This window comes from Rhinichthys klamathensis, unplaced genomic scaffold (genome assembly GCF_029890125.1).
Source record: "Rhinichthys klamathensis goyatoka isolate OS25496 unplaced genomic scaffold, OSU_Roscu_1.1 h1tg000733l_1, whole genome shotgun sequence".
Classification (NCBI taxonomy): Eukaryota; Metazoa; Chordata; class Actinopteri; order Cypriniformes; family Leuciscidae; genus Rhinichthys; species Rhinichthys klamathensis.
In genome coordinates this window covers 365,838-391,353 of record NW_026607146.1, presented here as the reverse complement: position 1 = coordinate 391,353, position 25,516 = coordinate 365,838, and the positions used below count along the sequence as shown (strand labels likewise).

Sequence of the window (25,516 nt, the reverse complement as noted above, 5' to 3'; positions counted from 1 at the left end):
CAGAGAGTAGCCTTTTCATCACACATACAGACTTTTTTTGTATAATACATTTTTTTTTATGGTAAAATATTCTCCTTTGCCATTTAATGTGCAGAGATTATTAAAATTAAACCTTTAGTCGATTGATTTTCAGAAAAGTGTAAGCAATGTGGCTTTGTAGCGCTATCAAAAAATGTCACAACAACATTCAGCTTAACTAATGGTATATGTTTGGGGGCGGGACTATAAGTTTGACCGGCCAGTGGCAGACGAAGGAGTAGTAATGAAACTTGTTTGAATTCCATTTGTTGAAAATACACACTTTAAATATTTGTTGTCAAAAAGCGTGCTTACTCAATTTAAACTAATCTACTCATTTCTCTCAGAGGCCCAGAAGTTGCCCTATTATGCCAGTTACAGTCATGTGCGACTGATGATCCACACTCTGTGCACCAGTCACTACCTGGACATCTTCATCACCTTCATCATCTGTGTGAATGTTGTGACTATGTCACTGGAGCACTACAGCCAGCCTCATGTAAGATAAAATGCAGGCCTCATCCTCTAAATAATCTTTATTATTTTGATTTATTTTCTAATATATTGTGTAGTTATCATTAAAGCCATCATTGCTGATTTGGCTTTACAGTATATCGCTTGCCTTCTTATTGCTATTGATTTCAGTGAGACATTTTTGTTCACAATTCAGAAATTTCCCTGTTACCCTGGGAGTCCATTAATTTGAGAAAAACACATACAGTACCATTGCATAAACGCATGTGACTTGTATCCATTTTTTGGGCTTTACACAAACATTCATAGAATACATGATATTTTTATATAGCTAATGTAAAAATGACTTTATGAACCTGAGGCGAAAGTCTATTAATCATTCACACCTCTCTTGTTCTCTTCCTCTGTCTCTCTGGCTTCCTCTCCGTCTGAATGTTTCCTTCCCCCCAGTCTCTGGAGATCACTCTCAAGTACTGTAATTATTTCTTCACCAGCACCTTTGTGCTGGAGGCTGTCCTGAAGCTCATCGCGTTTGGCTTCCGACGTTTCTTCAAAGACAGGTATTCAGTTCATTCCCCTCCTCACCTTTCATCTCCTCACGTTTTCTCTCCTACGATCGCTAATTGATTTAACGAATTCATCAGATGTTCCACCTGACCAAATCCTCTTATTTTGTTTTCTGGAGTCACTGGAGGGTGTGCTATTGGCAAAATGTTGCTTCTGATGTTGCATTTATGACGCAGATAGAAATTAGATTAGCCCTGCGTGGTGTTAATAGGACAAAACGCACCTGACTACAGTGAGTGCGAGAGTGAACATGGTTATTTGTCTCGAGGGTTTAATGAAATCTCTCTCCTGTGTTTGTTTACATAATAGAACTTCTATTTATCATTAGGCGGGCTACAAGAGCCGTTCCTCTGGCTTGTCATAAACTAATACTGTCATGTGATAAGGTGCATTGAGAAAGCACAGGGTCTAAACATCCTGGCATTTTGTAGCTTTATTAGAATATATGGTTTTGACCCATTTAAAAGAGTAAAAAAACACAGGCTCACGCTGCAACACACTTTGTCTTTTTTATTCACGCATATTTGGGTCTGACACTAGAAAGCTTTCAACAAGCCATTATTTATTGTCGTAGCTCTCCATGCCTCTTAACTAGGTCACAATTACGAGCTGGATGGCAGAGGTGTGTGCGCAGGCAGGTGTGCCACGGCTGGTTCCAGCACCGCAGATGTGGGAAACTGATTTTTGCTGTAATGTAAAAACGAGCTGCCCCTTGTCCTGCATTAGTGAATGAGGTCACCTATGCTGGAGTGGGGCCTTAATTCTCCCTAATTGGGTGTTATTAAGTGGTCCCCAGCAACAATTCGGGTCCCAAGCCAACTGTTTGACCAGACCGATCTTCAAATGTTACCAGAGTGAAATTAAACTAGACAGAAAGGTTGGATTCAGAGTGCATGAAAGTTGATGTTTTGCAAAACTAAGCAAATCTGTCCCCTATGTATGTGTGCAGGTGGAACCAGCTGGATTTAGCTATAGTGCTGCTGTCAATTATGGGCATCATACTGGAGGAGATTGAAATCAGTGCTGCTCTGCCCATCAACCCCACCATCATACGCATTATGAGGGTCCTACGCATCGCACGTGGTTAGTCACGCAAACACAAGACGCTGACCACTGGGTAACACCACCTATCATAGCTGCTGATAGACATTTCAGCCCCATTAAAAATGTCATTAAACTCTTAGAGCCCTTAAAATGTGTGATTTTTGGGATGATCTTTCCTCATGCTTGCTGAATACAGAAGCTTTTTCTTCCACTCTGAATTCCCTTACCAGCAAGGATGGTCATGATGGTTTGACCAATCCAACAACAGACTAGTTGATTGGTGAGGTCCATCTCTAGTTTTTTCCTTTATATAGCCTGTACTTGAAAATATGAAATACAAATAATATATATAACTATAAGATCAGAAACTATACAAGACAAGAAATAAATTAAAATTAGTAGATATATACTGTATGTATGTATACTGTATGTACCTACTTATTTTAATTTATATATATATTAGAGGTGGGCATAGATTAATTTTTTTTAATCTAGATTAATCTAGATTAATATTGAAATTAATCTAGATTAATCTAGATTAAAATGGCTCATTTGAATTCTCCCGAAGGCATTCAGAATATGTGTGCTACCCAAATAATGACTAAAAGTAAGTCTTTGAGAATAGTTTGCCTCGCATAGGGATGTGCATTTCTGCCAAAAATGCCATTCGACAATCGAGGAGCAAAAGTCGAATATCTTAAAAAAACAAAAACAAAAAAAAACCGCAATGACAGAAAGGGAGGCCAATTTCATCTTTAGCGATTTGTCATCAAACAAACTGTTTATTAATTGAAAAAGTAACATGTTTTCGTCCTTTTTTTAACATAGTAGGCTAATTGGAAGAAGAAGAAAAAACAATACGCACGACAGTCCGTTTTTGCATCGCCAATGTTCGTTAGATCAAAAAATAATGTCATCATATGTCATAAGAATTTTATGTGAACCTGCCTTGTTACTGCAATAGACTCATTTTTAAACAAATTAGTTTCAATCAATGTAAACTATTTGTGTGATTATGCCACTGCGCAATACACGCGCAATACACACACAATGTGTTACCTGAATGAAATGAAATCGAATGTATCGTCCTGTGGAATCATTCATTCACAGACAGCTTACGAAGATGTTCAACTAATAAAGATCTTCATCGCTGGCAAAAATATGATGCATTTGCAGATTTGCATTCACTAGACTAGACTGTAGATCGGCCACTTCATCCAACGCTCTTGATGCTCTTAAATCTTCCTGTTTCGACTCCGAGTGTGAATTGAAAGCGCTTCAGACGATTCAGTGCGCGAGGAACTGAACAGATCAACTGATTCGCGAACCGATTTAGACAGATCATCTGACAACTTGTTTGATGAAGTCTTTGAACAGAATCGACTCAAAAGAGTGATTCATTTGTAAAAGCATCGCTCATGCCCATACAAAGGACACAGCGCGCTTGGAATAAACTCATTTAACAACGTATTGCATTAAAATAAAGTAACGAGAGGAACGTCGCCCAACGTAACAAAGTAAAAGTACACCTTGTGTCCCTGACAGGAAAATACCCTACTGCGCGATCTGTGACAGTAGGCGCGGCGTCATACTACACATTAGAATTGCGCGAAAATATAACGATAGGCCTATTCGAAAAAGCTATTTATGATCCCAACCCAACTTTGATTAACGGCGATATTTTTTTTATCGCCCGATAAGAGTCTCACGTTAACGCAGCACGTTAACGCCGATAACGGCCCAGCACTAATAAATATATATATATATATATATATATAAACACTCACCTAAAGGATTATTAGGAACACCATACTAATACTGTGTTTGACCCCCTTTCACCTTCAGAACTGCCTTAATTCTACGTGCCATTGATTCAACAAGGTGCTGAAAGCATTCTTTAGAAATGTTGGCCCATATTGATAGGATAGCATCTTCCAGTTGATGGAGATTTGTGGGATGCACATCCAGGGCACGAAGCTCCCGTTCCACCACTTCCCAAAGATGCTCTATTGGGTTGAGATCTGGTGACTGTGGGGGCCATTTTAGTACAGTGAACTCATTGTCATGTTCAAGAAACCAATTTGAAATGATATGAGCTTTGTGACATGGTGCATTATCCTGCTGGAAGTAGCCATCAGAGGATGGGTACATGGTGGCCATAAAGGGATGGACATGGTCAGAAACAAGCCTCAGGTAGGCCGTGGCATTAAAACGATGCCCAATTGGCACTAAGGGGCCTAAAGTGTGCCAAGAAAACATCCCCCACACCATTACACCACCACCACCAGCCTGCACAGTGGTAACAAGGCATGATGGATCCATGTTCACATTCTGTTTACACCAAATTCTGACTCTACCATCTGAATGTCTCAACAGAAATCGAGACTCATCAGACCAGGCAACATTTTTCCAGTCTTCAACTGTCCAATTTTGGTTAGCTCTTGCAAATTGTAGCCTCTTTTTCCTATCTGTAGTGGAGAGGAGTGGTACCCGGTGGGGTCTTCTGCTGTTGTAGCCCATCCGCCTCAAGGTTGTGCGTGTTGTGGCCGCACAAATGCTTTGCAGCATACCTCAGTTGTAACGAGTGGTTATTTCAGTCAAAGTTGCTCTTCTATCAGCTTGAATCAGTCGGCCCATTCTCCTCTGACCTCTAGCATCAACAAGGCATTTTCGCCCACAGGACTGCCGCATACTGGATGTTTTTCCCTTTTCACACCATTCTTTGTAAACCCTAGAAATGGTTGTGCGTGAAAATCCCAGTAACTGAGCAGATTGTGAAATACTCAGACCGGCCCGTCTGGCACCAAAAACCATGCCACGCTCAAAATTGCTTAAATCACCTTTCTTTCCCATTCTGACATTCAGTTTGGAGTTCAGGAGATTGTCTTCACCAGGACCACACCCCTGAATGCATTGAAGCAACTGCCATGTGATTGGTTGATTAGATAATTGCATTAATGAGAAATTGAACAGGTGTTCCTAATAATCCTTTAGGTGAGTGTATATATATATATTGTATAGATGATTGTTTTGTTTAAATATCAAGCAAGTATAAACTCAGAACCTCTTGCTCTTAAAGTAAGAAATATTCCTCAAACCCACATCAGCTTGTGTTCAGATAAGACTGAAATCCTTGAATCGCCCGTCACACATCCATTCCAGCGTAATCTCCACAAGTGCTTATTGTCACACACCACAGCCATTTATCTGACTTTCATCTGTATTAATTTATTTTTAGCCCTTTATCACTTTTATTGATTGGCAAGTAGCGAGGGAACAGTAAATGATGGGGAGTGAAAGTAGTAATGAGACTAATATGTTGCGAGCTTGATTTGAACTTGATCCCCTACATGAGAACCACAGCCCAATGTGTTTTATTGTGTCCCTTAATCTTTTACCTTAATAAATGGCAAACATATATTTATTTTGTCTATATTGTTCTCCAGATCAGATGAAATTGCCTTATTTCCTTTCTCAGAGCGTGAAAACACAAATGAAACACAACACCAGCCTGAAACACAAATTAACTCACTTCATGTACAGAATATTGTTACGAAATGTGGTTTAATTTCTCTTATCTGCCAAATTATATTTGTCTCCTCAAATCAGTCGTTTTCACCCCCCATTTCCCTACATGATCAGTGGCCCATGTGTTGTCCTTAATAGCCGATGAGTTTTACGTTTGCCTCGTTACCCAATACAAGCCTTAAAAATATCAACTCCATCATACCAAAATGGTATTTTGCACAGGTCAGTGATGCTGTATTGAGGATTGATCTGTTTGTCTAGAGTTTAATCTGGTATTTAATCCTGCTGTTGTCTACAGCCATCACTGAGCCAGTGTGCCATCACTCTACATTTGTACAGGGAGAGGGCGGCAGTGTGAGGGTTTAATTTTAGCCCTGACCTTTTCCTTCTCTCCTCATTAGCCGTTTAGGCTAGAATTAAACCAAGGTGGGGAGGGATCCTGTTGTCTGTTATCAGCCTTTTTGTTTTTCTTCTTCTGAAATGATTAACGCATTGTAGACATGGACACACTCACTGAGCTGCCTTGTTGAACTCTCTGTAACTCTCTCTCTCTCTCTCTCTCTCTCTCTCTCTCTCTCTCTCTGACAGTGCTAAAGCTGTTAAAGATGGCCACGGGAATGAGAGCGCTGCTGGATACGGTAGTCCAAGCCCTGCCACAGGTGATGATACCACTTCAAACCCCTGATGAAGCATTGTTACCCCACCCCCTTTTAGTCATATTTTGTCTTGAGAATAGGAAGTTATCCAAGCTGTGTTGACAACAAGAACAGGCTGCTTATTGGCCCATGAAAATTGGTGACTCATATGAACCACAAACTTGCTCAGGGCGTATAATAACCCAAAAGCAATAATAAAGTACCTGCTTTTGCGCGTGCACACACACACACACACACACTCATCTTATTCATAGCTTTTTCAACTAGGATACATTAATAACAAACTTCATTTTTTGTCACAGCTTTAAAGCACAACATAAAATAATGAATGAATCAAATAAAAGTTGAGACTCTGGATAGAAAGATCATTCTCCCATTACATAGAGCATAGATGAGTTTGAGGAATATTAAACAATTTTAAATACAAAGTTTGAAGAAAGAAATAATATGAAAAGAAAGCAGTTCACACAGACTCCATAAAGCAATCAGAACTCTTCCATAAACACACAGAGTGTTGTTGTCGTCTAAGTGGTCACAGAGTGGTAACTGCTCAGTGGAGAACTGCTGGCTAGACATCGCCAGGGTGGAGTAAAGCGTCACTCCTCTGTGGATATCGATCCCTTGTTCATTTCTGCTGGGCCCAATGTCTTATCCCCATGGCATCTGTGAGATAATTAACGCTGAAGCTGATTAAAGAGCTACTCAGGCACACATTCCTACCACACAGTTCTTATTTAGTACATCTTTCCAGAAACTCCTGTGCATTTCCTTTACAACTCTCTTAGAGATACTGCTCATTCCACATAAGCTTCAAATTGACTTTAATTTATCCTATATCATTTAACCTTATTATGGTCCTCATATTGATTTAGTTTTGCAGTAGACATAGTCAGTACGATAAAAAAAAAAAAAAAAAAAAAAAAGAAAGTTTTTATTAAGTCTCTTTTGCTCACCAAGGCTGCATTTATTTGATCAAAAAAAACAGTAAAACAATAAAATTGTGAAATATGATTATAATTTAAAAGTCGTATCATTTAAAACCTGTTTTCTATTTGAATATATTTTAAAATGTAATTTATTCCTGTGATGGTAAAGCTGAATTTTCAGCATCATTACTCTTCAGTGTCACATGATCCTTCAGAAATCATTCTAATATGATGATTTGGTGCTCAAGAAACATTTTTATTACATATTATTATCCTTTTTTCAGGATTCTTTGATTAATAGAAAGTTCAAAACAACAGCATTTATTTGAAATAGAAATCCTTTGTGAAATTATAAATGTCTTTACTGTTACTTTTGATCAATTGAATGATTCTTTGCTGAATATAAGTCTTATGGACGTAGTACCATTGTATTCTTTGAAGCACCTTTGAAGTACCTATGGTGCATGAATATAGTAATCATTTAGTACCACAATATATATATCAAATGGTGTGGATTTACCATCTGTGTGAAACCAGTGCTTGTTTCTAAGCTACCTAACCAATATTTTGTGCTTTATAGTGAAAAGGCTTGTTAGATGCCTACTGTACCTAGACTACATGTTTGGGAATCATAGGCTCGTTCTAGATTGAAACACAGCCAGAGATGCTCACTTTAGGAACAAACAGAAGAATGAAGCAGTTTTGCCGCTATTGTGCACACATCCTGATTCTGTTAAGTCATAATGTTTCCCTTTGACATCTTGAAGCCAAAATGACTGTCATTTTGTAGCATTGGTTTGTAGGTTTGATAGTCCATTAGCAAGCAAGCAACTTTATTTATATAGCACATTTTCAAACAACAGACGTTGCCCCAAAGTGCTTTACAAAAATGATAACATTAAAATCGTACAACAAAACAAAACTTGACTTATTCAAAAGCTAAAGAAAATAAATATGTTTTTAAATAAGACTTAAAAGTGCCAATTGATGGAGCTGACCTCACGTGGAATGGGAGACTATTCCAAAGTTTGGGACCTACCACAGAAAAAGCACGATCTCCTTTTGATTTTAAATGACAACGAGGGACCTTTAAAAGCCTTTGATCGGAGGACCTAAGAACTCTAGAAGGAGAGTAGGGAATAATAAGATCAGTGATGTTCTGGGGGGCAAGGCCTGATAGGGCCTTGTAGACAAACAAGAGGACTTTAAAATCAATCCTGAATTTAACCGGAAGCCAATGTAAGGATTGCAGTACAGGAGTAATATGGTCTCTCTTTCTCACCCCCGTTTAAAGCCTTGCCGCTGCATTTTTCACTAAGTGTAGGCGGACTAGCATAGTCTGGGGGAGACCAATATATAAAGAATTGCAATAGTCAATCTTTGATGAAATAAAAGAGTGAACCACAATTTCCAAATCCTTACTGGATAGAAAATGCTTTACTTAAGCAATTGATCTCAAGTTAAAAAAAGCTACCTTTAACAACAGCACCAATCTGTCTATTAAAATTTAGTGATGAGTCCATGATCAGGCCTAAACTCTTTACATGATCTTCAATCTTTAGGGACAAGGAACCTAAACGATCAGGAAAGGTAGGTTACTTTAGCATTAAATAGTAATAAAGCTCAGCTGTTGTTTCATCATACACGCTGGCACGCCACATAAAATGGCACGGCCAACCACATCGTGTAACTATACAAATTACAATAATGTGATGTAAGCTGATTGTTTCATTCACCATTTTACATGTTTATAGCTATCTCACATGGTTTTCATAATTACCTGTACTTTAGGCTAGCTGTTAGCACACCATATTCTTTATCACCTTTGGTTTTGTCTGACAGGCTTGTGTGTTAGCATTAGCATAGCTAACATGATGCTTCATGTGCTTTGGCCACATTAGGTCATTTCCTCCATTAAGAAGGTAATTCTGTTCCCATAGCTGTACCTCTGACATGACCACTGGTAGCCTACCATCCATCTCCATCATTTATGAGCTTTTTGTTAAATCACAAATTTGTTCTGCTTAATTTTGCTGCAGGGAAACAGCTACAGCAGTCGCTTAGACTATTACTTTAGTAATGCACATTACATTGCTTTTTGTTATTGTTATGTCTGTTCCAGACACTTCTTCCATCTTTACAAAACCTCAGGGTCATTTTTTGTCTTAGAAACATTGCAAAAATCATTTTCTTAATAATTTTTTCCAAGCCAAAATATATGGACATTCTTATATCATATATTTACTTAAGAAGCAAAATTGCATAACATAATGAGAGAGTATGTCTTGAAATATATATATATATATATATATCTTACCCCATTGGTAAATATTTAGTTTTAGCTTTAAGCATAAATATAGCAAAGTTTAGTAAGGTTTAAACATAAAACATGGGTAAAATGCCCTTTTTAAGGCACTGTGGGATTACTGTGATTTTTTTAGGTAGGTGCTGTAATTCATCAACTTTAGGCTATTAAAATTATTTTTTTTATGAATATAAGAGATATATAGTGAAAATCTACAAACTTTTGTGCACTAATTTTTGTTCTACTTCAGCTTAATCCAGATTGTGGTACTGCTCTTGGATTCTGTATGATAATTGTTAATTGCTTTGGATAAAATTATCTGCTAAATAATTCAGTGTAAATGTAATACGGTGTGCTTGCCTGTATATTGTGTTGGTGTGCTGGTTTCAGTCTTGATTGGTGTGTTTCAGGTGGGGAACCTTGGCCTCCTCTTCATGCTGCTGTTCTTCATTTATGCTGCACTGGGGGTGGAATTGTTTGGAGAGCTGGGTAAACACATACTATTCCTCTTTAACTCCTATCCTCACTGACTTTCTTGTGGTTCTTCTGAGTTCAAAGCTGAATTTGGCAGGACTGCATAGGTTATATTGAGACAAAGCTTTTAGGTGAAAAGAAACATTCACAATAGTATGCAACAAAACAAACTCTCTCTACGTCTCTATCTGTTCCCCTCAGTGTGCAACCAGGACTACCCATGTGAGGGCATGAGTCGTCACGCCACCTTTGAGAACTTCGGCATGGCGTTCCTCACCCTATTTCAGGTCTCCACTGGTGATAACTGGAACGGCATAATGAAGGTACAGCAGAACAAAGAGCCATAGTACTATGAGCATCCCTTTGTTATAAAAAGAGGCGGGGACCGCTACACTCAAAAAAATGATATGTTGGCTTTACTTAACTTTTTTTTGTAAACAGGTTCCACCGGTTCCACATAACTATGTTTCGTTAAACAAACATAATATGTTCATGTAACTTCAACATCATGGAATTTGGTCATTTTAAGCGACCCAATTAAACTCTGAGCTAATGAGTTAATTAAGTGAATAACTGAGTGATGATTGAGCATTATTGAAGACACCTGATGTTAACAAGCAGAATCTCTGAAGGAGAAAACCGGAATGTTTAAGTCACCATTATGGAGATAAGTATTCGTTTTAGTTGGGCTCTTGACCATTAACTTATTAACTTTAGATTTTGTTTGGTTGCTGTACATGAGTTATAACAGCCGGATGATCAACAAACAAAGGTGATCTGATGGTATTGGTTGTGTTTTAACATAATAATTATTTCACAATCAATTGACCTGAGTCACTGAACTTATATTAAACCGAATTTCTGAGTTAAGTTTACCTTATGGATAATAACAGCACTGTCATTGTAGAGCATACTATTTTTAGATTTTTCAATGAAATTCAAATGACCAAATCAAGAAATAAAAAAGAAACTTCCTAAAAAATATTTAGAGTAGGCACACACAGACATCAAGAATCAGCATATGAATCTCAGCAATGGTGACAAACAGATCATAAGCTCATTATTTATTCATGCAGCAATGCATGATGGGAGCCATGAATGAGTTTTGATTGGTGGCACCCAGAATGCACTGCAACATGCTTTATAATTGTCACCATTGTTGAGATTCACAGGCTGATTCTTGATGTCTGTGTGTGTCTACTGAAAATATTTTTTAGGAAGTTTCTTTTTTATTTATTGATTTGATCATTTGAATTTCATTGAAAAGTAAAAAAAATAGTATGCTCTACAATGACAGTGCTGTTATTATCCATAAGGTAAACTTAACTCAGAAATTCAGTTTAATATAAGTTCAGTGACTCAGGCCAAATGATTATGAAATAATGATTATGTTAAAACACAACCAATACCATCAGATGACCTTTGTTTATTGTTCATCCGGCTGTTATAACTCATGTACAGCAACCAAACAAAATCTAAAGTTAATAAGTTAATGGTCAAGAGCCCAACTAAAACGAATACTTATCTCCATAATGGTGACTTAAACATTCCGGTTTTCTCATTCAGAGATTCTACTTGTTAACATCAGGTGTCTTCAATAATGCTCAATCATCACTCAATTATTCACTTAATTAACTCATTAGCTCAGAGTTTAATTGGGTCGCTTAAAATGACCAAATTCCATGATGTTGAAGTTACATGAACATATTATGTTTGTTTAACGAAACATAGTTATGTGGAACCGGTGGAACCTGTTTACAAAAAAAAGTTAAGTAAAGCCAACATATCATTTTTTTTGAGTGTAGTAAAAAAAAAAACTGTTTTAAACTTTGAAATTGTCAGATTTTTAAAATGTTTTTAAAAGAAGTCTTATGCTCACCAAGGCATGTATGTGATCAAAAATAGTGAAATATTATTACAATTTAAAATAGCTGTTTAAAAAAAAAAATATATATATATATATATATATATATATTCCTGTGATGGTAAAGCTGAATTGTCAGCATCATTACTCCAGTCTTCAGTGTCACATGATCCTTCAGATATCATTCTAATATACTGATTCTTGCTGATACGTTTCTTTTTATTATTTTATTATCAAAGCTTAATATTATAGTGGAAACCATAATACTTTCTTTTTTTCAGGATTCTTTGATTAATAGAAAGTTCAAAAGAATAGTATGATATATAAATATTTTGTAACATAAATGTTAACTGTCACTTTTGATCGGTTAAATGTGTCATTGCCTTATAATTATTAATCTTATTTATATTATTTTGATAATATTTTTAGAATAAAATGAGTTGTTTTTAACTAATTAAACTAAAAAAAAATGTTTTTTTTTTGTGTGAACAGTCATTCTTGCAAGCTGATTCAAGTATTAAAATGAGATGACATATTTAATTTGATATCCTCATCCATACATCTGCCACTGTTGTACCTGGGATTTTGTAGATTAGTGGATAAATGCAGGGATCAGCAATTCCAAACCAAATATGATTTAGATTTGAATATAAGATGGTCAAGACCATAATAAATAGACCCTAATTGCATTAGGCTTATACTGTACAAACAACAGGAATACATTTCTTTGTATTTTGTTTTATGATTGCATCCTGGAAAAACAACTTGCAAGTAGAATTGACAAGAGAACATTGCTGTTGTCACTTTCTGGGACTGAAGAGAACAAGCACTCAGCAAAATATTAAAAATAACAAATTCCAACGCTGGATCTGAATTCATTATAACACACAAAACAAAACAGAATGAAATGAGAACTTGCTTCTTCTGTGTTAGGTTCTCTGTCATGTCATTTATGCTATATATTCCCCTACTCTTATGAATTACTATAGTATATATTACAGTGTACGCCCGAGAGTTTAATGAAAACAAAAAAAAGCATTCACTTTAGTAAAATAAGTTTTCCAAATATCTCCTCTCTCTCCACTCCATAAAAATGGTTTAGTCCGATGGTTATTAATTATAGCAATTTATTGTCTTTTTTTTTTTTTTTTTTTTTTATCAACTTTGTATATAAATTTATATAAAATGGGTAAAAGCAATATTTATATATATATATATATATATATATATATATATATATATATATATATATATATATATATATAAAACAACATTTATATTGTTATTGCGTAAGAAATCCCTATTAGGTTACATGGCACCAGATGTGGGCCTCCATGTCTATGTCTTATACCGTATATGATCTGAGTGGGGACCCAGAATTTACTAGCTACGGCCCTGGTTTCTAATGCATCGCCGCAGTAAAGAGTCCGGCATAGGTTGTTATGAAAAGTCCTTTGAGGTAGTGGCTTATACATCTTCAGCGTCACAATCTGTTCTCACCACTTTTCCACACTTTTCTTTTTTTTTTTTCTTTTTTTTTTTGAAAAGGGACAATGAGATCTTCTTCTTGATCTCCTTTTGGTTTGTACATTATTTTATTATAGCCTCTTTGTTTGTCCTCTGTGGTTTCTCTCTCGTGCTCTCTGTGTCTTTCTCGTCTCTAATACACTTGTCTTTGAGGAATGAATTCTTATCTTCCTGTGTAAAGAGAACCTGCCACCTTTCATCTGCTCTCTCTCTAACCTGCCGTTTATATGGTAGGTATATGATGGAGGAACTACCAGCTCAGCATATTCAGCGCAGTAGTAAAGCACACCTGAATAAATGAGAACACATTGGCACGATATTGATGCATAGCACCCCACACACACCAGAGTGTGTTTTTGATGGAGGGTGACAGTTCCCCCCATTAGGCACACACACAATCAGTTTTACGGTTGATGGAGGCTTGCAGTGGTTTCCTAGCAGCTAGAGCACAATATAATCAGAGCTTTAAATTACAACCTGAGTTCCTACATACCTGCAGAGAACCCATCGCCTCCCCGAACCCAAACCGCATGCATGAGTGGCCAAGCAAAATTACTGCGAGCGACTCTCAGTTACTCCAGCTTTGAAGGAAAGAAGTAGTTTATTACATCAGAATAAATAAAAATGAAACTGGCATTCTGGGATTTGTTCCTGTAGCTGATGCTACATGCAGCACAAAGTGCTGGTTATCAGCAATCTGTAGGAGATCGAAGCCATGATCAATTTAAATGAAATAAAAGTAAATATTTAGTGCTCATTGTTTGATTGATGTAATCTAATACAGTAATTTGTCAAGTGTTCAGTGCACAACCCTATTGAAACAAAGTTATTGACATTTCAGATAGAACATAAAAATTAACTTAAGGGGCCGTTCACATATCGCATCTAAAATGCGTGGAAGGCGGGGATCGCCGCTGTCTACTTTCCAAAGCGCTTTTGCTCACGTGGCGTCTGTCGTTGCTATGCAAGCATAAACTGCGCTCTCCACAACGACGAGGACGTTCTGAAAAGTTGAGATTTTTTCATCTCACTGCGCCTGAAAACAAATCACGGCCGCGTCGCTTCTATTATGAGCGTGTGTGCCTTGCGTGCCAAGCGTGTCTTGTTTTTTTTTGCATAAAATAAAATAAACGGTAGTAAAAATTATTATTGTATTTTAAGGATGTTCAGATATTTTTACTGGAGAACAAGACAAAATTGCAGATTAAGAAAATGATCTTATTACAGTGCAACTATTTTACTCCAACAAAAATATTTCTAAAAGAAGTGGGATCGAGTATTGAAAATCTATGTAGTGAACCTGATTTGTCTAGTCAAATAAACAACCAACTGTTAAGTTTAAATATCTTTATGGTAACTCTCTCTTCACTTCTGTAGGACACTCTTCGAGAATGCCCGCAGGGTGAATACACCTGTAATCCCAGCCTGCAGTTCATCTCTCCTATGTACTTTGTGAGCTTTGTGCTTACGGCCCAGTTTGTGCTCATCAATGTGGTTGTGGCGGTACTGATGAAACACCTGGATGACTCTAACAAAGAAGCCCAGGAGGAGGCAGAGATGGATGCAGAGATAGAGATGGAGCTGGCCCAGGGAGCGCTCTGCTGCATCTTAGGAGGGGTGGCTGGAGCCGATAAGAGCGGTGGGGGGCATCAGGGGGCTGGTCCCAGCTCTACTGCTCTACCTTACTCCCACGAGCCCAACACCGGCAGGAAACACAACTCACCGGCCCAGGTAGGACACACAGTGCTGGCAGGGAATGGATAGATGGACTTATAAACAGATTATTGATTGAGGAATGCATTCATGAATATTATGACTCGGTTGGATGGATGGATGAATGAATAAATAAATAGATTTGGTCATGAAGCAGGGGATGGATGAATTAATGATTTGGGTGAAAGGAGGAACAGATAGATTGTCACTGTGATGATAAATGGATGAATAATTAAATGATTGATGCATAAACGGATAGATTGTAGATGGAGGAATGTATTGATTAAGAAAAGGTTTGACTGAATGGATGGTCACAATGATGGATATTGAAGGTGTGATTGATGATTGGATTGATAAAGAGATAGATTGACTGATTGTTAATGGAAGAATGAATTGGTGAATATTGGTTGGATGAATTCTTGCATGAATGTATGTAACGTGTTATTTTAAATCACTGTTATTATGACATACATCACACAAATACAAATACTTGAGATGCAAATAAAGTCTTGAAAAATGTAACAAAATTAAGTGAGTTTATGCTTAAAACAAGAACAAATATCATCAATTAGGCATTAAAACTTCCCTTTGAATTAAGTTTCTGAGTCCATTGGCAAATATTTGTTCTTGTTTTAATCTTAAATTCATTTTGATCAATTTCACAGAAAACAAGACCTCATATTTTGTCATTTCGTATCTCCTTGATTTAGGAATCTTTAGAAATTTTAACTGGAAAACAAGACAAAAATACTGAGGAAGAACATCACTTATTTTGCAGCGTGATCAGAACTTACAGTTAAAGTTATTTCTGTAGTTTTTTGTAGAATGACTTAAAAAGTAACGGATATCTGTTGAATGTTATATTTTCAAACTCTGAAGTTTTGCTAATACAACTCACTGTTTTCTCCCTAGACGTTTACATTTAGAGAACAGATGGCTAATACTACATACTTAAAAAGGTCTTAAAGTCTTAAATTTACCTTCATAAAACCTGCAGAAACCCTGCTTGAGCATCAAATCAGCATGTAATAATGATTTCTGAAGAAAAATGTGACACTCAAGACTGGAGTAATGATGCTGAAAATTCAGCTTTACCATCACAGACAGGAATATTAATATATATTAAAATAGAAAACGGTTCATTTAAATTGTAATAATATTTCACAATTGGCTTTGGCAATTGAATTGGCTCAACTACAAAAGATTTGTTACAGAATAGTTGCACCTCTCCAGAAAACAAATAATGTCAAATTTACTCAACTAAACGCTTTTTTGTGTGTGTGTGTGTGTGTGTGTGTGTGTGTGTGTGTGTGTGTGTGTCACAGACAACTTATTTTCAGTTCATATAACTGTTATTTACAAAAGCTAGTGGAAATTAGTTCTAAGATTTTTTTTTTTTTTTTTTTGTGCTAGCTTAAATTTTTTACAGTGTGTGATACAGTTCCATGGATAAGTAGCCATGGATAGATTAATGGATAGATAGATAGATGATTTCTGGATGTTCTGTACAAGTTTGCATACTGTCTGTAGTGTTTTGTAACAATCATTTGCCTTTATGCATGGGAAAATGTTAGCGCCCTTTGCTTATGAAGTATGATTTGGGTCTGCTAAAAAGGGCAAAAGAGGCATAATGAGGGGGAAGGAGAAGCCACAGAATGAGACGTTTTCATTATAGATCCTCAGGACTCGCCCTAGCTTGGGTCCTGTCACCATGGCAACACGTTGTGTCAGTCTGCATATGTCTCTTAGATATTTAAACTCCACTAAACTACAATTACTCACCTTTTGTAGTTAAGTTAAGGATCAAATTATTAACTGCTAAATCAAATCCATCAGTCCCAACCATGAAAGAAAAGTTCCTGCCATGTGCATGCATGACTGGACTGCTAAAAACAGAATACTGACAAATGTTGTGGTGCACTCGCACAGAGACACACACGCCATGATGACTCACTGTCAGGCAGCTATTGTGGAGCTATAATTGTCTTTACCTGTCCATTTTTAGCTTCTGCAGCAGATTATGTAACTGCCGAAAGAAGAGGAAAAGAGAGGAGGAGGACAGAGAGAGAAAGGAATGGAATGCTAATTGAAGGGTAGAATTCATTGCCATGTTAAGCACATGGATTCAATGGTGAAACTGGGCTTGTTTATGCACCTAAATTGTAAACGTGTTACGGGCGGACGGACACCACCCTTAACATAAAGGAGAGACACACACAGGCCAGCTCGTGTCAAAAATAGGGGTATGTTTATTAAGTAGGTCGGTTATCAAATACCGGCTAAGTTCACAATTAAAGACAGAGTTACAAAGGCGGAACGCTTTTGATTCCCGGGGTGGACTGCAAAAACTCTAACGACAGACAGCACGGCAGTGCATCGACTCCGTTCTCTCAGGCTCTGTGTGCGCCCTCACGTGTGGTTCCGGACAGCTTTTGTAGCTCAAGTATATGGCTGCGCTCAGGTGTGGCTCATCTGTAATTAAGAGCAAGGGAAACTCAAACACTCAAACACACATGTAGAAACACACAGCGGAGCTGGGGGACGTAACACCCACACCCCGAAACATGCTCATGCATTCAGGTGTATGGCAATATAGATTGGAACATTTGAACTTTACACTCTGTAACACACTTTACGAACTGTAACTGTTGCAGCAGTGTTCCTATTTTCTACGAAAAGGGTATGCAAATAGGGCCTCAAATACTTAAAATTTAAGAAATGGTCAACTAACCAGATTTAAACATTAACGTAAACAACGGTAAACAACACTAAACTGTGAAAACCAAGGGGTTATAGACACAGGGAGTAATCAAGGGAAAACAGAACAGGTGTGGAACTAACTACAAACCATGACAACTGATGAACGAACTGGAGACAATGAAAATCAAACTAAACAAGGCATGCACGTAACAATATCATGCATGTATAGCATACACATTTATTTTTCTTATAGCATCTAGCTAGTTAAGAGTTAAGCAGATTGTGTGTTTAATAGTACTATTACTAATAAACTTATTTTTGATTAATTAATAATCTGATCATTTTTTACAATTACTTGGTTACAGGTTTGAAGGTTAAGCTTAATGATTGCAGTCAACATAATTGAGAAAATTAAATGAAATTATTTACTACCACTATTTTACGTATTTCTTCTGAGAATTTAATTCTTACAATAGCCCTGAACCGCAACGTAAAAAAAATTATTCTAACATTTTGAGAATAAAGTCGAAATATTTTGAGAATAAAGTTGGAATTTTTCAAGATTAAAGTTGTAACGACTGAGAAAAATCAGACACAATTGTTTGTTATAGTTGGCAAGTTATGTTTGGAGCTCACTCTGTGATCTGTGGTCCCATCCCCCAACAGGGGCAAGAAGGGTCTTTGGTTACCATGACTACGATCAGATAAGTTGTGAAAAATGTGATCACGTGGTCCAGACAGAGAAGACAGAAACAGACTTTAAAACAAACTTTGCTGCATTAATCATAGACGAACTGATCTATAAATGACCATGCAGCCCAGAAAATTGTGTGAATGTTTTACTGTTTTGTGCAGTGTCTTTTAATTCTATTAATTTTTATTTTTGATACTGTGTATTTTATGATAGAACCAACGGTCATTGTAACCTCACCTATACCATGTTTGGTAGGGGTGTGAACCTACACTAGTCTCATGGTTAGGTTCGATTACGATTATCATGTCATCGATTCAGTTCAATTCGACATTACGATGCACCGCATCCTCAATTTTCAATTTTACTTCAAAAGTGATGTGTGCGCGTGTGTGTGTGTGTGTGTGTGTGTGTGTGTGTGTGTGTGTGTGTTCGCCTGTTCGGGAAGTCCCAGTGACAGAAACAGTGACATTCCAGTTTAAGTTTCAAGGGAGTAAATCCTGTTTATGCCATTAAGAAAATGAAATTCTGTCAAATCAATTTTGTTTTAAAGAAATGTTCATTTTAAAGCAGCGCTCATTCATCAGTGTATAATGTTACCATTAGAGATGCGCGCATCAACCGTCGCCGAGTCCACTGTTGAAGGTGATGATCATCCATTTATAATCACGCGTAACAACACAGAATAATGACGTCAGAAAAGCGTCAGTACATTATAATCGGTTATGGTCTATTACTGAACCGATACCGAATCGTCTTCGTCTGCATCGCGATGTATCGTAGAAACGATTAATTTCGGCTGCACATTCAAATGAGCACGCTTGAAACAGAAGATCCATAAATCAAATTCTCCTGCTTGTAAACTCCACCTTTCTTATTGGTCGAGCCAACCCTGAGAGGTAGGACCTTTCTCAGGCTTTAAATTGCACCTCCACAAGCCCTTCCCTCTCTTGGCCTTCTCTACTACGTTCGGGCTGTTGTCCTGCGGGGCCGCACCAGGCCCTAGACCCCAGGGCAGCAGGCCTTGACTCCCAACCAGCCATGTGCTCATTAAGGAGAGGACTCTCTCAACCACAACAGAATCAAGGACAACCTCAGGAGTTTGCCACGACGTCTTCATTCAACACAGAAGAAGTCCATCGCAACTCCTACCATTTGCTCTGCGTGTCCTCTCCGGCCCAGGGTCGGCAGGCCACAATCTGCACTCCAGCCATGAGAACAGAGTCGAACTACCCATACAAGTTCATCATATCTTCTTCATCCAACTGAGAAGAAAACGATGGCAACTTCAACATTTGACATTCACAGAACCAACAACTTCAATTTTCAACAACTTCAAGAATTGTTTCCTCTGCACAGGCCTTGCAAGTATCAATTTAATGAGGTGCTCTGAAAATGATAGGCTGATGGTTATTTTCATTGTTAAATAGATCTTTCCCATAGTTCCATTTCTTGCTTCCGATTCCATTCTTTCACTAAACACATGTATGCATGTGTTTAGATTAGTTATGTTTGTGTTTTAATTAATACAATTTGTGCACAATACGTATTTGGTTCTGATTCTCTGCTTCTCTGCTTGCAACAAAGTTTACTTTACGATTTAGATTTTGACTACAGACTCTTAGTACTGTACAGTAAGAAAGACATTTCCCTTCCCCAGAAATGAATATTTCTTAGAATTGATAAACAATTAACGCTGAATGTTCATGACGAACTGGTGGGTTGATTGTAATATTAATTTTACTACATTAACCAATGTAATCCAAATATTCATAATCAATTATAACCAGTTATTATTGATTATTAATATTCCATAGAGTTAATTCGTTACAAAGTCAAAATATTTCGAGATTTAAGTCGAAACATTACAAGAATATAGTCTTCCGTAGAAGTTGTTTGTTTTTTTTGGTAAAGAAATGCACTTGTGAAGTCGAACTGCCTCTGACATGGATCTAAATATAATAATAGCTTTTTACTTTTATCTGGACTTTCAACAAAAGGAAATTCTACAGGTGCTAATTTAACAACATGGCATTGCCTATAGACAAGCACGAAAACTCCGCCGGAGAAGGTACCACGATCCTGGTCCAATCTTTATGTGGCACGTTGACTCGTAGCCTACGTGTCTTTGCGCTCGTCTATAGGCAACGCCATCTGGGTCGAAAACACTTAACAGTAACCGTACTTTCTCCCTCTTCATCGTAAATACTCTCTGGATACATTTTAAGTGCATCATTCTGTATCCAATCATTTGGCCGGATCCTGCGATTTCCTCACAAATAAAGCTGGATAACTCCATCCAGTCTGATAAGGTCTATAAAGTCTATTCAGGCGCAGTATATTTTGTAATGTCATAAAAGAAATGGTAATGCAATGTTGGTAGATAAGCACCTATAGAATTTCCTTTTGTTGAAAGCCCAGATAAAAGTAAAAAGCTACTATTATGTTTAGATCTATGTCCGAGGCAGTTCGACTTCACTAGTGCATTTCTTTACAACAAAAAACATATATATATATATATATATATATATATATTACGACTTTATTCTTGTAATGTTTTGCCTTTAATCGCAAAATATTTAATCTTGTAATTTTAGAATTCTTTTTTTTTTTACGTTACGGTTCAGGGCTTCCGTAATTTCTAGACAATTTTTAAGGAATGCAACATTTTAGTAACATTGTGTTTAAAACTAGCTACTTGTCAGGTTGAACAACTATGAGTTCTCACAGCAAAAACAAACAAAAAAACTTTTAAGGTATTTTTCTTTGATGCTTTAAAAAAACAGTTTTGGACATATGGGAGTACCATATTTATGGAAAGTGCAAAATCAGTCCAGATAGCTGTTCAAGCAAATGCTTCCATGTATTCTAATTAGATCAACCAGTGTATGGAGCCAAGAAAGAAACGGGCATGTCTCAAGTCTTCAGCTGTTGTAGTGTGGGCACATGCGTTGAAACTATAGCCCCAGTGCTGGTTCCAAGATCCAAAGAGACAGATCACTGCCTGAAGGAAGTGATGTCACATACCTGTACAGGGTCTCGGGTAGATGGTGGCAAACACAAAGGCACACATAACAACACAGACTACAGCTTTCCATGCAGTGAGCTCAGTCCTTATCACTACCTGCAGGCTCAGGGCTGAGAGATGGAGAGGGGGAGACAAAGAGAGACAGAGACAGGAAAGAGGTATGCATTACAGTCAGCAAAACAGGAATTGGAAAAGCTAGTTTGACTTTAAGCAGAAGCCATGTCAGCAGACTCAAAGCATTTCATCTCCTCAGAGAGAAAGAGAGCAGAACGAAAGAAGGTTAGAAACACAAAGAATGCAAATGTGGCATTAATGAGCTTCATTTTTGCTTAAGTTTGTTTGACAGCAGGAGTTTTCTCGAAAATGTAATCTGTTTTTAGTAGACAGTACTGCCCACCTACTTAGACTAAAACCATAAATATTTTACTGTACTTGTTTCTGTCACAGTATGTGGCAGATATAAAGCTAGTGATGGGACGGTTGATACCGGAGCTCCGATGCTCTGACGCAGTTTTCAAACCACTATTGTATCACACACTGTACCGATGCTTGTATCGAAATGACCACGTCAAATACAAATACCACGTGATTGATGACGTTTGAAGCTTCGAACTTCATGCAGTATCGGGAGGTCGGGACAGCTGGTTTAAAAAAATTACTGCTTCACGGCCCCTCCTGATGCATAAAAAGGGAAATGATTATGGAGGCATTATTTAAATGATTTAACACTACACTTCCATATAAAATAATTTATATTTTTAAAAAACAGAACACCCAAAATATTTTTTCAATTACTATAATTATGATCACATACTTGTATATTTTATATTATTTATCAATATGTGAATCCGTTGACCAGGCTACACATGACACGAGTTGTGGTCTCATTGGCACAAATTAATTTAGATGAGATTAGATAGAACTGTATTGATCCCACACTCGTCTGTCACGGACTTCCGAAGCTTTGTTTGGTCGCATGCTTTTTCTGCTCTGCTGTGATTTGTTAGATATGGTGGAGAAAACAAGTGTGACACCAGATGTCACTAATGCGCATTGTGTTAAAGGGTTAGTTCACCCAAAAATGAAAATTCTGTCAGTAATTACTCACCCTCATGTTGTTCCAACCCCGTAAGACTTTCGTTCATCTTCGGAACACGAATTAAGATATTTTTTATTAAATCTGAGAGCTGGATCACTCCTCCATAGGCTTCTTAAGGGATCGAAACTGGCCGGCCCAAAAGTTATGAAAGACATCGTTAAAATAGTCCAAGTGACTACAGTGGCTCAACCATAAGTTTATCAAGCGGCGAGAATACTTTTTGTGCGCAAAAAACAATCAAAAATAACGACTTTATTCAACTATTCATTTCCTTCGCTGTGGGCCTTGAGATTTCACGTAGTGAAATTGCGCAAAGCTTCTGTGTTGCACGTCACACGTAGGCTCACTATTGGCCGACGCTGGTCATGTGTGTGATGCGTGTGACGTACAACATAGAAGCTTTGCGCAATATCACTACGTGAACTCACTCGAGGCCCACAGAGAAGGAAATGAATAGTTGAATAAAGTCTTTATTTTTGTTTGTTTTTTCCGCACAAAAAGTATTCTCGTCGCTTGATAAACTTAAGATTGAGCCACTGAAGTCACTCGGACTATTTTAACGATGTCTTTCATAACTTTTGGGCTGGCCAGTTTCGATCCCTTTAAAAGCTTTGAGTAATGAACCTTTTTTCAGCACAATTTGATGAAAGCTCAAATGCTTCAGAAAGCCTTGGTTTCCCATCACTATAAGGGACGAAGAAATAAAAAAATTGTCTTTAAATATATCTCCCAACACAAGAAACATGGAAAATAACATGGAGAAACGCAACCGCGTAACATAAACAATACAGGACAAGGGGCCGACTGAAACTGAGGGCTTAAATACATAAGGAAAACAAAGGAGCTAACGCAAACAAAGGAGCTAACGAGATAATTAATGAGGGACAGGTGAATGAGATGAATCAATAAGACAAACAGAAAACTGGGTCAAATGAAAATAGCAACTGAACACAATGAAAACTAAAGCCCTTTTCGCACGGGATAAGTATTACCTGGTGACCTTTAGTCATTTGTAATAATTGCAGAGGTTGTCTGTGATCTTAATCCCGTGCGAATCGGCCATGTCTGTAATTTGTAAAGTAAAAATTCCCCCGCAAATGACCTACCATATTTTGCCGAACACCGAGGTCCTGTGATAATATTAGTCCCGTGCGAATCGGCATCTCTGGGGTCGTATATAATTTTTTCAATGTTTTTGTTTCCTGTGCGCTTTTTTATCAGTCTTTCGCGAATAATGGAGTGTTTTGATAGTATTTTAGTTGCTGGGTCATATCGCTATAGCCTACACCATACAACTATACAGTTTGCAGAAAGAGAAAGCTGAAAACCATCAGAAGAGCAAAAACAAAAAGAATGATTTGATGGAGATGAATGACATAGCAGCATGCGGTAAGGAACATTATTCTGTTTATGATATATCATACAGATAGACCTATAACTACAAGACATTTCCAAGCAATAGCCTATTGACATCAAATCCGGGAGATAAGTCAGTAAATTTGAGTAAAATCACAGGCTTCACTTATCCCGTGCGAATGCGCCACACGAAATTCAGATGTGGGGGAGTAATTTCAAAATCACACGTGGTCCCCAGGTAATACTTATCCCGTATGAATAGGGCTTAAGACAAAACAAAACATAACCCTGACAATTGTACTTTATTTTATATTTACTTTGTTTTCATTCTAATTATAATAAAAATGATCATATATATATATATATATATATATATATATATATATATACACTCACCTAAAGGATTATTCACGAGTTCACACTTACATACAATTAAAGGGAATAAAGTATAATGCGTATTTGGCGTGCTGTCCGGGGGGAGGGCTCCGAGCTCGGAATTCGGCCCGAACCCAGAGTACTCCCCCCTGTATGGAAAGTGGTTTAGGACTAGAAGAGTGGAGAAGGGGTGGTGGAGGGATGCTGCTAAACTGTCAGAGAAATGAGGTGAGACTGCTGAGTCTATATATACACGTTTTAATCATGATTGCTGAGTGCTCTCCACCCGTGTTAATTATCTAAACGTGCTTCTCCCGAACTTTAATAAAACATCGGAACACCTGTTCAATTTCTCATTAATGCAATTATCTAATCAACCAATCACATGGCAGTTGCTTCAATGCATTTAGGGGTGTGGTCCTGGTCAAGACAATCTCTTGAACTCCAAACTGAATGTCAGAATGGGATTTTCACGCACAACCATTTCTAGGGTTTACAAAGAATGGTGTGAAAATTGAAAAACATTCAGAATGCGGCAGTCCTGTGGGCGAAAATGCCTTGTTGATGCTAGAGATCAGAGGAGAATGGGCCGATTCAAGCTGATAGAAGAGCAACTTTGACTGAAATAACCACTTGTTACAACCGAGGTATGCAGCAAAGTATTTCTGAAGCCACAACACGCACAACCTTGAGGCGGATGGGCTACAACAGCAGAAGACCCCACCGGGTACCACTCCTCTCCACTACAGATAGGAAAAAGAGGCTACAATTTGCAAGAGCTAACCAAAATTGGACAGTTGAAGACTGGAAAAATGTTGCCTGGTCTGATGAGTCTCGATTTCTGTTGAGACATTCAGATGGTAGAGTCAGAATTTGGCGTAAACAGAATGAGAACATGGATCCATCATGCCTTGTTACCACTGTGCAGGCTGGTGGTGGTGGTGTAATGGTGTGGGGGATGTTTTCTTGGCACACTTTAGGCCCCTTAGTGCCAATTGGGCATCGTTTAAATGCCACGGCCTACCTGAGCATTGTTTCTGACCATGTCCATCCCTTTATGGCCACCATGTACCCATCCTCTGATGGCTACTTCCAGCAGGATAATGCACCATGTCACAAAGCTCAAATCATTTCAAATTGGTTTCTTGAACATGACAATGAGTTCACTGTA

General features: G+C 37.6%; 1 protein-coding gene across 2 annotated transcripts in view; it reads left to right on the top strand.

The window, feature by feature from the left end:
* The window catches only part of cacna1ia (calcium voltage-gated channel subunit alpha1 Ia), a 164,514-nt gene that overhangs the window by 111,446 nt on the left and 27,552 nt on the right, over window positions 1-25,516 (top strand). For both annotated transcript variants that reach the window (XM_056242614.1, XM_056242613.1), the window contains exons 24-30: window positions 366-517; window positions 943-1,052; window positions 2,009-2,142; window positions 6,220-6,290; window positions 9,929-10,007; window positions 10,194-10,315; window positions 14,761-15,114. In XM_056242614.1, the coding sequence (XP_056098589.1) occupies window positions 366-517; window positions 943-1,052; window positions 2,009-2,142; window positions 6,220-6,290; window positions 9,929-10,007; window positions 10,194-10,315; window positions 14,761-15,114 (1,022 nt within the window). The remainder of the gene's footprint in view (window positions 1-365; window positions 518-942; window positions 1,053-2,008; window positions 2,143-6,219; window positions 6,291-9,928; window positions 10,008-10,193; window positions 10,316-14,760; window positions 15,115-25,516) is intronic.